At 45.1% G+C, this 12,381-nt stretch overlaps 2 protein-coding genes across 6 annotated transcripts; one reads left to right on the forward strand and one right to left on the reverse strand.

Moving 5' to 3' along the window:
- Nucleotides 1-382: 382 nt before the first annotated feature.
- LOC114061099 (caltractin) lies at nt 383-4,221 on the reverse strand. The gene is made up of 5 exons (XM_027891136.1): nt 4,118-4,221; nt 2,436-2,591; nt 1,080-1,208; nt 850-987; nt 383-613 (listed from the first exon to the last, which is right to left on the reverse strand). Exons 1-5 carry the CDS (start codon nt 4,133-4,135, stop codon nt 524-526), a joined length of 531 nt encoding a protein of 176 aa, XP_027746937.1. The 5' UTR covers nt 4,136-4,221; the 3' UTR covers nt 383-523.
- Nucleotides 4,222-4,301: 80 nt separating this feature from the next.
- BBS12 (Bardet-Biedl syndrome 12) lies at nt 4,302-11,536 on the forward strand. Of its 5 annotated transcripts, XR_003572045.1 has the most exons (4): nt 4,302-4,379; nt 5,733-8,017; nt 8,591-8,646; nt 11,405-11,536. XR_003572045.1 is itself a non-coding variant. In XM_027891135.1 (2 exons), exon 2 carries the CDS (start codon nt 5,749-5,751, stop codon nt 7,879-7,881), a length of 2,133 nt encoding a protein of 710 aa, XP_027746936.1. In that variant the 5' UTR covers nt 4,302-4,379; nt 5,733-5,748; the 3' UTR covers nt 7,882-9,702. The 5 variants fall into 5 exon arrangements, 1 of the variants encoding a protein (XP_027746936.1); XR_003572043.1 differs by having other exon boundaries at nt 5,733-8,646; XR_003572044.1 differs by lacking the exon at nt 11,405-11,536 and adding an exon at nt 10,668-11,077 and having other exon boundaries at nt 5,733-8,646.
- The last annotated feature ends 845 nt before the right edge of the window (nt 11,537-12,381 follow it).

Raw genomic sequence — 12,381 nt, forward strand, 5'->3', positions numbered from 1 at the left:
AGCTACATTTGCTTCCCATTAAGTCCAAAACTAACTTGCTATGAGAAAACAGTATTTCATACAGAAATACAGACAGATTTGCAGTTCATTTTAGAGTCTTTCATGGAAATAAACAAAAGGAGACAAATACCAAAAGATAACCTAAAAGCCTTAAAAGGAATAAAAAAACCCACCATCCCTTCAATCTGTAGCCTTAGGAAAGTCCAACTGGCCTTTCCCAGCAGCAGTGGGAATCTTTGCATCTTAAGTGACAAGTCTTTTAGTGAAACAGTAAAACACAGCGTTTTTTATCCAAAATGGCAATCGGGGAAGTTGTTATGGGGGGGAGAAAGGGGCCCTGCCTTGCAGGTTCAGTCCGTCTTCCCCAGTTAACTTTATTGAAAAAAGAAGAATGAACAAAAAAAAAAAAAAAATCTGTCCTTCCTGACTTTATATGACAGAAAATATGCAGGAGACACAAGCCCAGTTTTTAAGTCTTTCCCAGGTTATCTTTTGGATAAGCTGCATAGCAAGGCAACAAATATTAATATAAGCTAGTTTTCTTCATGATTCTCAGGAATTCCTGCTCACTTACTTCCCCATCTCCATCTCGATCAGCTTCGTCGATCATTTCCTACAAAACACATCGGACACTTGATCAGGCACTGGAGTCTAAACACAAGATATTCCACTCATTAAAACAACAATCAATCAGAAGCATTTCATGTGGAATCATAACTATGCTTGACTGGCCCTTCATATTTCTGACCTCTCAACCCTTTTCGTACAGGGATGAATTCCCACCCAGTCCTTAGGAGTTACGGGATTGGCCTCTGCCTGTTAGGAAAGCTCTGGTAAATCAGAATTTACCTGAAGTTCTTCATCTGTTAGATTTTCTCCCAGCTCTTTGGCAACCCTTTTCAAGTTTTTGAATGAAATTTTTCCTGTCCCATCATCATCAAATAATCTGAAAGCTTTCAAGATTTCTTCCTGTGAATCCTTTTCGCTCTAAAAACAGGAGTAAAACCACGTGTTAATTAGAAAACTCCTGACTTCGAGCTGCTTGTGCTGACACAAGAATTTCTACTAAGAATTCCTACCATTTTTTGTGTCATCATGGCCAAAAAGTCTTCAAAGTCGATGGTGCCGCTTCCTTCCTTGTCAATGTCTGCTATCATTTTCTTAATCTCTTCCTTCTTTGGCTCAAAGCCCAAAGCCCTCATTGCAACCTGCACCAAAAAACAGTTGTTAGGAGGCCACCAAAATTATGTTGTAAGCAGCTGAGCTAAAGCTTGTTTCATTTCCTTGTCCAAAAATGCAGTAACAATTCACTGCAAAGAAAACACCTTGGTATCTCTTACCGGATTCTTTCATCTTTCCAAACAGAAATAGTGTAGGCTTGATATTCTTAGGATGTTGCTCTTCCTACACAGTCTAGTGGAAATCCATAGTTAATTAATATTAGGCAGAAATTTTCCTGCTGATCACTTTTCTAATGGAAAGTGTCAACTCATCAGAAACGTGTGTTTTCTGACCGGTTTCTTGCAACGGGACAACTTGAAAAAGTTCCTTTTTGTTTATTTTAACGGGCAACACTTTCTATTGTAAAATATTTACTATTTTGAATTTATTTTGAAAAAAGAAAACAGCATTGAACGGTTGATGCTAAAACAATTGAGTCTCTTTTAAGAACTATATTTTAACATGCATCATCTGCATTCAGAGAACACGTTGTCCTTAACCAAGTGCTTCCAAGTAAATCCTGAGCTAAGCTACAGGCTTAGGTAACTCATGGTTCTAGGCTACATATGCAGAAATTGAGGCACAGTCTGTGTATGTGAGAAATCAAGGTCAAGGAGACAATTAAAAGGTTCACACTTAGAAAAAGATCAGACACATAAAAACACAGGGAGAGAACTGAGATTAATCCTCCCCCTTGTACCGCTGTGTGTATGCAAGTGCACACACACTGCACTGCCTGAATTGCTACTGAAATGAAACTCAGATCCCTCTTTTGTTCTCTTTTAAGTTAAAACCCAGGTATTTTTTTGATTACATATATGCAAATATGGTTGTAACTTTCCTGAATGTGCGCAAAAAAAATGCATGTCTAGTTCTGAGGTGAAGAAAATACTTGATATTCTGATAACCCAGAACAACAAAAGCCCATTTCCCAGAAACAACCACCCCAGGAACTGTTTAGTTCCTGTAATGCTCAGGTAATTCCAAGTTATCAGACCTAAATATCCCCGTATTAGAGAAGCCTGTCTGCTCTGGAGCATTACATGCAGGGTACACCACATAATACACCCCAAATTCAGTCATGACAGCAAGCCATTACTCTTATTCATACTCCAAAACTATTTTAAAGTAGGGCTGGACAAACAGAAAAAGCAAGTACAGTTTTAAGAGCAAAGATATTTGCATCCAAAGAAAAAAGAAAAAAGTTTGAAAACCTTCAGTTCTTTGATGTCGATGCTACCAGATCCATCGGTGTCAAACAAATCAAAAGCTTCTCGGATCTCCTGCTTTTGCTCTTCGGTAAGTTCGGGTTTCAAGCCACTTTTCTTCCGCTGGGCTGTAGCTAAGCCAGGTTTTCTGTAGTTGGATGCCTTCAGAAAGTAAGAGAGAGAGCAGATAAGAGATAGCCCATTCCAGGAAGAATTCAAAATACATTAAATTATAAATAACAACAGTAGCAGAAGTGAGAGAGACATTCCTTGCTGCCAGTGCTAGACATTACTTTGGTTATTCTAAAAAGAATACAAGCAAACACTTTGTTCCTGCAAAATGTGCATTTGGGTTTCATGTTTTCTGTTTTAAACAGGAATTCTGAAGACTGATGGAGTCGTGCCAGAAGAACAGGCGCGCAGACCGAAAATGAACACCCCACTGAGGAGACTTAAGACCCTCTGTACCTCCTGCAGTTGCCTGGATGTGTCAGGAGCGGTTTCACCTGGAAAATGTGAGTCCATCATCCTCACAGCTAAAAAAACGTGGTTGTAGAGGGTCTTGACTGTGAATGGCACACAAATTCAGCCACTTCCCCAAGCCAGCTCTGAGATGAGCACCTGTTCTGAGGGAGCCAAGTGTAAAGGGAGCTGTGAGATCAACACGAAATCTGTCCCTTACTGAGCACTAATCTGCTTGTGCTGAGCTGGTACATCATTATCCAGGATAATTCCGAGACCTTTCATGCCTCTGGTGTGAACTGTACAGTATAAGGTCTGCGGGTCCCTCCCACTTTACGGAGGTAGAGAGATGTTTTTCTCGAGTCTAGTTTCGTTTTTAAACTACCAGCAGACAGATTTTGGTCCTTCAGTCTTGAATCTGCAGAGACTGGTGGAAGGAAAGGCAGTTCCTCCCATCCCTGGCTTCAACTGGTTGGGCTTCATAAAAATAAATAAACACCAAGCAAGGAATTTGTTTTCTAGCTACTGCTGACCACTTTCTTATCTCAGCTGAATTGGTACCATTTTTCTGGCTGGGATCTCTGCCTTAAATTCCCTATGTGTCACACAGAAGATTCCATTTTCTTGTAGTTAAACGTGAAATTTAATTTTTTTTTTTTTTAACACGATGTGTTCCCCCCCCAGGTTAGATTACAAAGCAGTTCGTCTGGCTTCTCCCTGCTATCGACACAAGCATCAGATTTTTACCCTTTAAACGCCGCTCTGGCAAAACCCCACGGGAGACCTTTTTCCTAATCACAGGGATTTATCATCGTTCCCTTTATTCCAAGTCTGAGCTGTGCAAATCCCTTTCCAGGTTCCCGCTCCGGGCCTGGCTGGTGCCATCCCGACCCGCCACCGCGACAGCACGAAGCGGAGGAGCCCAGCGAGCCGTGCCGAGACCAATCAGGCTTGGTTGTGCTCCCCTCAGCTTGCCGAGCGCAGGTACCGCATTTTGCGAATCCCGGTGTTTTGTCGGGAGCGTTTTCCATAGTGACAGAGCTGGGGCGCGGGTGGGGGGGTGGAACGGAGGTAACCAGGCGGTAGCGGCGGCCTGGGCGGGAGTGGAAGCTGAGAGGGGTTTGCAGGTTGGCGGGGAGGGGCGGAGGGGTTTGGGGAAAGCGGCGGTGGGAAGGGGAGCCCGCGGGGGAAGGAAGGGAAGGGAAGGAAGGGAAGGACGCGCTCACCATCCAGGCGGGAACCATCCGGCACGGGACCGGGCGGGACACAGCGCAACAGACACGCGCCGGCCGGCCGGCCAATGGGCGAGCCGGACGCCCCGCGGGACCCGCCCCCCTGGCCGAGCACCGACCAATAGCGCCGCGCCGTGCCCGTGATTGACAGCTGAGAGCGCCGCGGGACCCGCGCGCGCGGGGCAGCGGCCGCCGTGTCCAGGCAACTCGCGTGTCCACGGAAGCGCCGGGAGCGGCGGGAAGCGCGCCCACGCCGGTGAGACACCCGCACCCTCCGCCCAGCCACCGGGCCGGCCCTCCGCAGCGCAGGAAGCGGCCGGGCCGCCGCCGAGGCAGTTCCGGGGCGCCCGCTGCGTCCGCTCCATCCCCTGGCGATGCGGGGAAGCGCTTCCTCTCCCCGTGAAGATTAGGAGATAGTGTGCAGATGGACTTTCGCTGAGTGGGATGGAAACACGGGCTTTTTGGATTTTGGACTAGCTGCGCCAAGGGGCCTTTAGGGAGATGAAATAAATGGTATAATGAGTAAATTCCAGTACCTGAAGGGGACTTGGGGGAAAGAGGGGGAAGACTATTTACAAGGCAGGACAAGGGGGAATCGGTTCAAGCTGGAAGAGAGTAGGTTTAGGTTAGATTAGAGATTGGGGGAAAATTAGATATTAGGGGAAAATGCTTTGCTTCCAGGGCGGTGAGGCACTGGCACAGGTTGTCCAGAGAAGCTGTGAGTGCCACATCCCTCGAAGTGTCCAAGGCTGGGTTGGATGGGTCTTAAAAGCAACCTGGACTGGTGGAACGTGTCCCTGCCCATGGCGAGGGGGGTTTGCAATAGGATGATCTTCAAGGCCCCTTCCAAACCAAACCATTCTGTGATTCTGTGATTTGAATCTGAGCATAAAAGGTGTAGGGCTCAGGGTTCTAAATTCTTGGTGAGTATACTCTGTAAGTCAAAAAGGAAGTTTTAGTTCAATCCAGGACTGTGGCGTGGAAGAGATTTTGAAGGAAAGAAGATTTATTTTTGGTGTGTTTAAACTGAGTAGTAGATCAAAAATTTTAAAACCTTGGTGGTTTTTGAGGTATTAAGAAGTGGCATTACTTTTCATGCATGTTTAACAAAGTATTCATGTGTGCTAAATGGACTAGATAGAACTGGAAACAAGTTAGTTTGTTTTTCCAGATTTTGAAAGTTAAACCTTCAGGAGGTACAACTGTTGGTAGCAAGAAGAATCTGTAAAGAGCACTTGTGTTTTGCACATAATTTTCCCATTCTGCTCTAATGAACTTTTGCCCTGAGTAAGGCAAATAGCTGAAATTCCACATAACAGGTCAGGAGGGACATGGTAGTTCTGTACAGTCTGCAGTGCTTCAAATTGAAGAAACCGTGGGAATTAACAGCTTTTTACAATCAGAAAGCCAGAAACAATTCCATGGTGTTTAGCAACGTGTTATTTCAGCAACTGTACGCATTGATGTCTCATAATAAGTGCACAGGATAAAGAACTGTTTTATACAGAGTAGAGCTGTGTTCAGGGTTAGACTTCTAAATTACTGGTTTTGGGATTTGTGCTCTGGCTTGCTGTGAGGTTGGGTCAGTAAGTTTGTGTTCTGTCCATAGATGCTGCCCGCTGCCCATGGCTTTCAGGGATGTGAATGCCAGGAGACACATTGGACTCCAGCAGCTCTCATCCTTGGCATCGACTGGCAGAGCATTTCTGGGGCCGGTGAAGTCTCATAAGTTCATCGTGGATGAAAGCACCAAGCAAAGCACATTGATTTGTTCTGCTGTTAGACTGCTTGAAAGTTTGGATTTGACTAGTGCTGCTGCACAGCTTCTTAATGAAACCATTCAGGCCCAGAACAAGGAGTTTAAGACCGGGATGAGTACCCTGTTGTTCCTCGTTGGTGCGTGGAGCAATGCCGTGGTGGAGTGCCTCCAGCAGAATGTCCCTGTTTCAGCAATAGTGTCGGTGATGTCTGAGGGGTTGAACTCTTGCTGTGAGAGAGTCCAGTGTCTCCAAATATCAATACATGATGTAAAGAAAGATCTGTGTTCTAGCAGAGTTAGGCCAAAGGCTTTTGAATGCAAAGCTTGCCAAGCTGGATGTGACAGTCTTCTAAATCCTCAGGATTTGCTGTGTTTTCAGAAACATATTTCTGCACCAGAAGTAATTCCAGTAAGTTCTTGTTCCCATCAAGGAGATGATTGTCATTTTAACAAGGGCCTGGTTTCACCCTTGGTTGACTTTGGTTCAGCAGCTTCTCTTGTCAAAGCAGCAGGTGACAGAAGTTCATCTGTGATTCCTGCAAGTGGTGTTATTACATCCAGCTGGATCAAACAGAAGTTAACCCACAGCAGACACTTCAGCACCTTAGGAAAAAGCCACTTTTCAAGTCAGCAAGGTAATTTTGAGGGACACTTTCTGAGACCGTCGGCAGATCCATGTGAATGCTGTGATTTAGGGCACCTGGCAGTGGCTCTGAGCCATGGAAATGAGACTGGTGTCAAACTGCTCCAGAGCGTTGTTGCGTATCAGCAAGAGAGAGCAGAATGCAGGGGCTCTTCCCAGCTTAATATCACAGAGATTGTGACGTGCCCTTTGCTGGGCCTGCCTGAAAGCCACTCCCGTGTCTGCCAGGGCTTTGTCACGTTAGTGTCACCAGAACAAGCCACAGTCATCAAACAGTTTAAAGACAAACCCCTCCGGATGCTGCTGGTGGACGGTGACCTAACGGAGCAGTATCGTCACTTAGGTTTTAACAGACCACATAACGTAAGGACCATACTGGAGCATCCTAACCTAGAGGGAGGCAGAGCAGGAGACACGTGGCTAAGCAGGATGTTGGATATCCTGGTGGGCTTTGAAGTAAACCTCGTTTTGGTCAAAGGAAGCGTGTGCAAAAACTTACTGGACAGATGCACCTCAAGCAGGATACTGGTAATCAATCTTGTGCCTCAGGATGTGTTGTGTGCCTTTGGGGAGGTCACTGGTGCCCAACCAGTGACATACCTGAGCCAGCTGAACCCTTCCTGTGTTGGGAACGGGGCCCAGGCCGGGATGTGGGAGGCCAGCGATGGGCGTGCGATGGATCTGGGGGAGCTTGTGCCGGTGCGGATCAGCGCGCGAGGCCTCCCCCTGCTCACGGCCGTGCTCACCACTGCCGTGGCTGCCAAGCTGCAGCTCCTGGAGGACCAGTTCTGGACTTGGGTGTATCGGCTCTACCACGCTTTAAAAGATGGGAAGGTTTTTCCCGGGGGTGGTGCGGTGGAGCTCCTGTGCCTCAGCCACATCCAGGTGCTCGCGGAGCAGCCTGTGCGACCAGCAAAGGCTGGGAAAGAGTTTCCCGGTCCTTGGCTGGCAGCACCCGTGGCAGAGTATAAATCCCTCGTGCTCCAAGCCCTAGCAAGTGGCTGGAAGCGGTACCTCACCGTGGTCATGTGTAACACGGCAAAGGCTCCGTCGGAGTTGGAAGCGTGCGCGTTAGTGGATCGTCACCTCAGGAAAGCAGCGGAGTGTGGCTCTCCCTCAGCATATATCTTGGAGTTGTTTCGAAGAGGCGACGTGCTCGGGGGTGGCTCCAGTCCCTTTGCTGACCACGGCGAGGGTTTAAAGGTTTGTGATAACGTCGGAGCCAAGACAGAGGCGTGGAGGAGAGCGCTGGACGTGGTGCTGCTGGTGCTTCAGACTGATGCCGAAATTATCACAGGGCCCGGAAGGAATGAGCTGTTGAACTCGCCCGTGTCAAGTGAATTTATGTTCTTATAGGACTTTTCAGTCCCTGAGTCAGTGGGAGAAGTCCAGGTTCAACCTACGTGTCCTCGTAGTTTACAAAGCAAACACTGAGATGTGATTATGACTGTAGAGTGTAACAGCAGAAATCAGAGTGAGAGACAGTCACAAGGTAATTTCTTATTTCTAGAAATGAGAATTAAATAACAAAGAAAAATCACTTGTGGGCTGACCTCTAACCCCAGCCTAATAATATTGTCTGTACAGATGTCTCCTGATGTCTTCTAAAGAAAGGTAGGGATTTCTTACATAAAATTGGTGTGCTTGTGGTAAATTAAAGAATATATATAATGTAACTAATTGTGAATTAATACCTTGTTCTTAATTTCTGTACATTGCAAGCATAAGAGTTAAACGTGAGTGTTACATTTTGCACTAAGAGATCACATTAATAGATTTTATTTTTGTATATTTGTATGGTCCATATATCTCCTGTTTTCCAATATATACCCTTTGGAATTTCTCTGGTTTTGACAAATTCATGCTGAATCCTTCCTTTTGGTGTTATAGACTGGGGTTACCTCCACAAAATTTTCTTTTTACATCACACACCGGATTTTTAGATTATTTCCTTGGGGTTTTTCAGTTATTTGTAGAGAGGAAAATGGTCTATGTTTTAGGTGTTGGCTAAAAACTGTAAACAGGACTATCATGATTGAGGCAAGGCATTTTTACTGTGTTACAGCACTTATAATTTGGAAGCAGAGCCCTGAAGAACTGGCACTTCATTACAAGAAAGAGGTGTGTAACTATGGAGATTTTTTTTTTTTTTCCCACTGAATTTGGCATTCTGAATCATGCTTACAAGTGAAATGTCTCACCAGTTCTGTTGAAAACAGAACAGAAAACAAATGGAAATGGTGATGTCAAAGTGGATTCTTGCTTTCAGGAACTTTCTCATTAAACTGCTGATGGCTGGAAGTACAGATAATGAAATTCACTCCCAAATAAGGTTTAGATATGTGTAGAGATGAGTGTGTGTATTTTTTAGTGTTGTATTTTTGACCTGAAACTGCAAATATTTTGGTTTTCTATCAAACTCCAGAATTCAGTGGGTTTTGAGGAAAACCTCATCAGCACTCTAGGGGTTTATAATTTTAATTTGGAACACTATTTCCCAGCAGCACAGGGATCTATTTATATGGAAGTTTTGATCAGCCTGCAATTACATTTGCATTATTGATCAGTTGGCACGTTGATATTTGACTGCTTGGCCATGTGCTTGTTGTACTAAGGCACGGGAGAGAAAGAGTCTGGTAGATCAAAAGAGGCAAGAGGAGCTAATGGCTGTTAAGTGAGAATGAAGTGGAAACACAGCATATAAATAAATATGAACAGGCTCTGTGCTCTGCAAGTGTTTGCCGCTCATATTTGGCTTTATACTGGGTTTTGGTTTTTTTTTTTTTTGAACCTCCCATACTGAGAATTGCATAACCTCAGTTCCCAAGAAAAGATCCACTTGCACTTTATTGGAATAATAGAGTTAAGTGTGTTGTGGAAAAACTGCAGACATGAATTGTATTGAGGTGGTCCAAACATCTATTTTTGGGGCTCTTAGACACTGAGAGCTGACGCACCAAGTGTTGAGAAAGTCCAAAATGATGTAATTTTTCCAATCAGGCTTTTTAAAAAGCACATAATGATATATTTAAATGCTGGGATGCCGAAACCAGGACAAGGGGTTTTCTAAAAAGCTGTCAGACATGATATTTTGATTAATTAACACTTGCTTTTCAACAGGCCCCCGAAACGGAACATTTTATAAACTGGCTAGATATTGTATCCTGGGTTACCTAAAATTATCTCTCCTCAAGGCATCCTCTTCTGCAATTTGGAGTACAATACACTAGTACAATGTACTTCCTCAGCCTCAAATCCCTTAAACCTCTTTGCAACATGGAATGGAGATCCTGTGTGTGTGTGCCGTGGCACTCGGCGCCGGGAATGATTTCAACATCTGCGACGGGTGATTTCGGCTTCTGCCAGGCAGAGGCTCCTCCTCTGTTCACAAAGGCTGTTTGTGTATAGAGCATGATGTGAGGGAAGGGCTAAGCTTTTACATGTGAGGTGCTTGGGACATTGGGAAATGGCAGAGATTTCAGGGAAAGGATCGTCCCAAGGCGTTGGCAGCGTCTGGCTCCCTGCTGAAACCAAATCCTAGTCAGGTGCCTTGTTTCTCCCTTGCATCCCAGTGTCATCATTCCCAGCTCACTCCTCCTTCTGTTTAGGGCTGATGACATTTTATTTAATGTTTCTCCTTCTAAGGCCAAGTTTTTAGGCCTCTCTTCCTTGAGGATTTCCTGAAATGTAGTAGAGGGCTTAATCATAGCAACAAGACCCTTGTTCCAAGCTGGGCCTGCCTAGGGGGCACAGCCTGCCTTCAAATCCTGACTTGATAAGGGCTGACAGCCTGGTGATCAGTGGTTGTCAAGAGGCACCTGATAGTTTGCCTGCTACATGTCTACTGAAAAATGTGAGCTGGTAAATGTAGGAGACAGCGGCCCCCAGGTAGACAAAGGAATGACTGGGGGCTGGAAAGGTTAAGGGAGTTATGGAGCAGGGAGGGCTGGAGGAGAAAACTTGAGCTCACAAGAGAGTTGGGAGAGTCTAGACTGTTTATTTGTACTGACCTCCTGCTGATATCCCAGGTCAGAGCTGCTGGAGAGGCTGGCAGAACATTTTCCTTTTTCTGAGTGGGAAGAGAGGTGGAGAGGGGAATCTAATCTAGGAGAAAAGTTACGGAGTGACGTGAGATTTTTCAGCTCTGCTCACGAGGACGACTGGCAGACCTGAGTCATTCTATCACTTACATCATCAGCAAAAGATTGTTCTTCCAGGAAAGACCTTCTTCCATGAAAAGCAGGTTGGCTTCCCATAACCAACTCAGGCAAGACATCTAGAGGAGTTGAACCAACTCTAGCAGGTATCAAGTGAATTACATGTATGTTTTGGGTTTTTTTTTTTAATCTTTTTTGTGTTTAAACTCTAGAATGCCCTGCTATGTGACAGTGCCATCCTCCAGTGTCACTGAGCTGCTCCTTCAAGGAGGGGCTTGGTGTTCCTGGAACCTGGACTGCTGTGCACTACAGGCATTTCTGGGAGTAACAGAGGCTCACTACAAGGCCTTACAATTTGTATCAGGCAAACTGAGGGAGTCTTAAATTGTTTTTCTACAGCTCTTTTCTCACAGCCACTTGGAGAAGTGTCACTTACTCATAGCACTTTGAAGCAGAGAGAGTATATTCCAGTTTTATTCCTCTCTGTAGACCAACAATCCTTTTGAGACAATTCCACATCAGCACAGTTAGAGCGTGGTTTGTATGACATCATTTGGAAATATCAAAAAATCAGAGACTAAATTCTGCCACTTGCCACCAGCATTGCTTCATTAATTAACCATTTATTGCAAAGCTGCAGGACCAAGATCTTTTTCTTTCTTAAGTGATGTGTTAACCAAGCATGAATAGATCTACAGTCTTAAAGGGCTTTTCCTTTGTAGATAATGTTGCTCCAAGAACTGCCATCCGCAGGGATGATTTCAGCACAGTTGAAGGGAGAGAACAGCTCAGGTATGTGCACAAACTAGAGACTGGGTTTGATAGTGAATGGTGGAAGGAAGAAGAGAACACAGTTCTCTATATTTTGGTGCCCTACCTGTTTATTCTGCTGGTAATGTCCATTTCTGTAGGTATTTGAAAACCACTCTCAGTGATGTTTTGAGCTGCATTTCAGTGATGGTTTGCTGTGAGTACTGGGATTCAGTTTGTTGCATTATGTTCCTGAAAACTTTGTAGGGACAGGGACGGTTTGGGGCAGAAATGCTTCCCCGAGTGGAGGGAAATAATAATTCCCCAACTTCTCCTTCCACATCAGGCCCCTGATGGTCCCTGGGGAGTGGCTTTTTGTCATATTTAAGCTCCCCAGCACCATCCCCAGCAGCCAAATGTTCCCATGGTGAGCCACGTTTGGGAGGAATCCTTGAGTGCTTTTCGGAGGGCTGGGCCAGGATCGTGCACAGAGATGGTGAAAGAGCTCCTGGGAAGGGGGGGAGAAACCAAGGCCTGTATTTGGTCTCCCTGCCTAGCAGAGATTCAAAACAAAGAACTGTTTAGATGAAAAGGAATCCTTTCCTTGGGGACCAAGTGCTGCTCCAAACAATAGGATTATTTTTTCGTTAGTGCCAGAGTAGCAAAGATAGCATGCAGTTTTTATTTAGAAGTAATGGGAAGGCCGGCTCCTGGCTGTCTTTTATTGCAGCTCAGATCAGTAGGATGGGGGTTAGTGCTGTTCACAACTTTTGTCTGCTGTGTTGTGAGACCAAATATTTAACCAGCGTTGCAGATTTGGAGAGATGACTAAAAATAACACAGTCGGTGAACTTATTTGTTTCCACAGTGTGATCTGAGTCACTGCTTTCACTGACTAAACTTAAAAACAAAACAAAAACAAACAATAGAACCCCCCTGTTTGTTTGTA

Source organism: Empidonax traillii, unplaced genomic scaffold (assembly GCF_003031625.1).
Source record: "Empidonax traillii isolate 1590-97213 ecotype Southwest subspecies unplaced genomic scaffold, ASM303162v1 scaffold310:size1162954, whole genome shotgun sequence".
In the NCBI taxonomy this organism is placed as follows: domain Eukaryota; kingdom Metazoa; phylum Chordata; class Aves; order Passeriformes; family Tyrannidae; genus Empidonax; species Empidonax traillii.

Coding starts and splice junctions, on each gene's coding strand:
- LOC114061099 (XM_027891136.1), bottom strand. Junction 1,209..2,435: donor TCGACATCAAAGAACTGAAG/GTTTTCAAACTT, acceptor TTTTTGGTGCAG/GTTGCAATGAGGGCTTTGGG. Junction 614..849: donor TAACAGATGAAGAACTTCAG/GTAAATTCTGAT, acceptor TGTGTTTTGTAG/GAAATGATCGACGAAGCTGA.
- BBS12 (XM_027891135.1), top strand. CDS start 5,749: ATGGCTTTCAGGGATGTGAATGCCAGGAGACACATTGGACTCCAGCAG.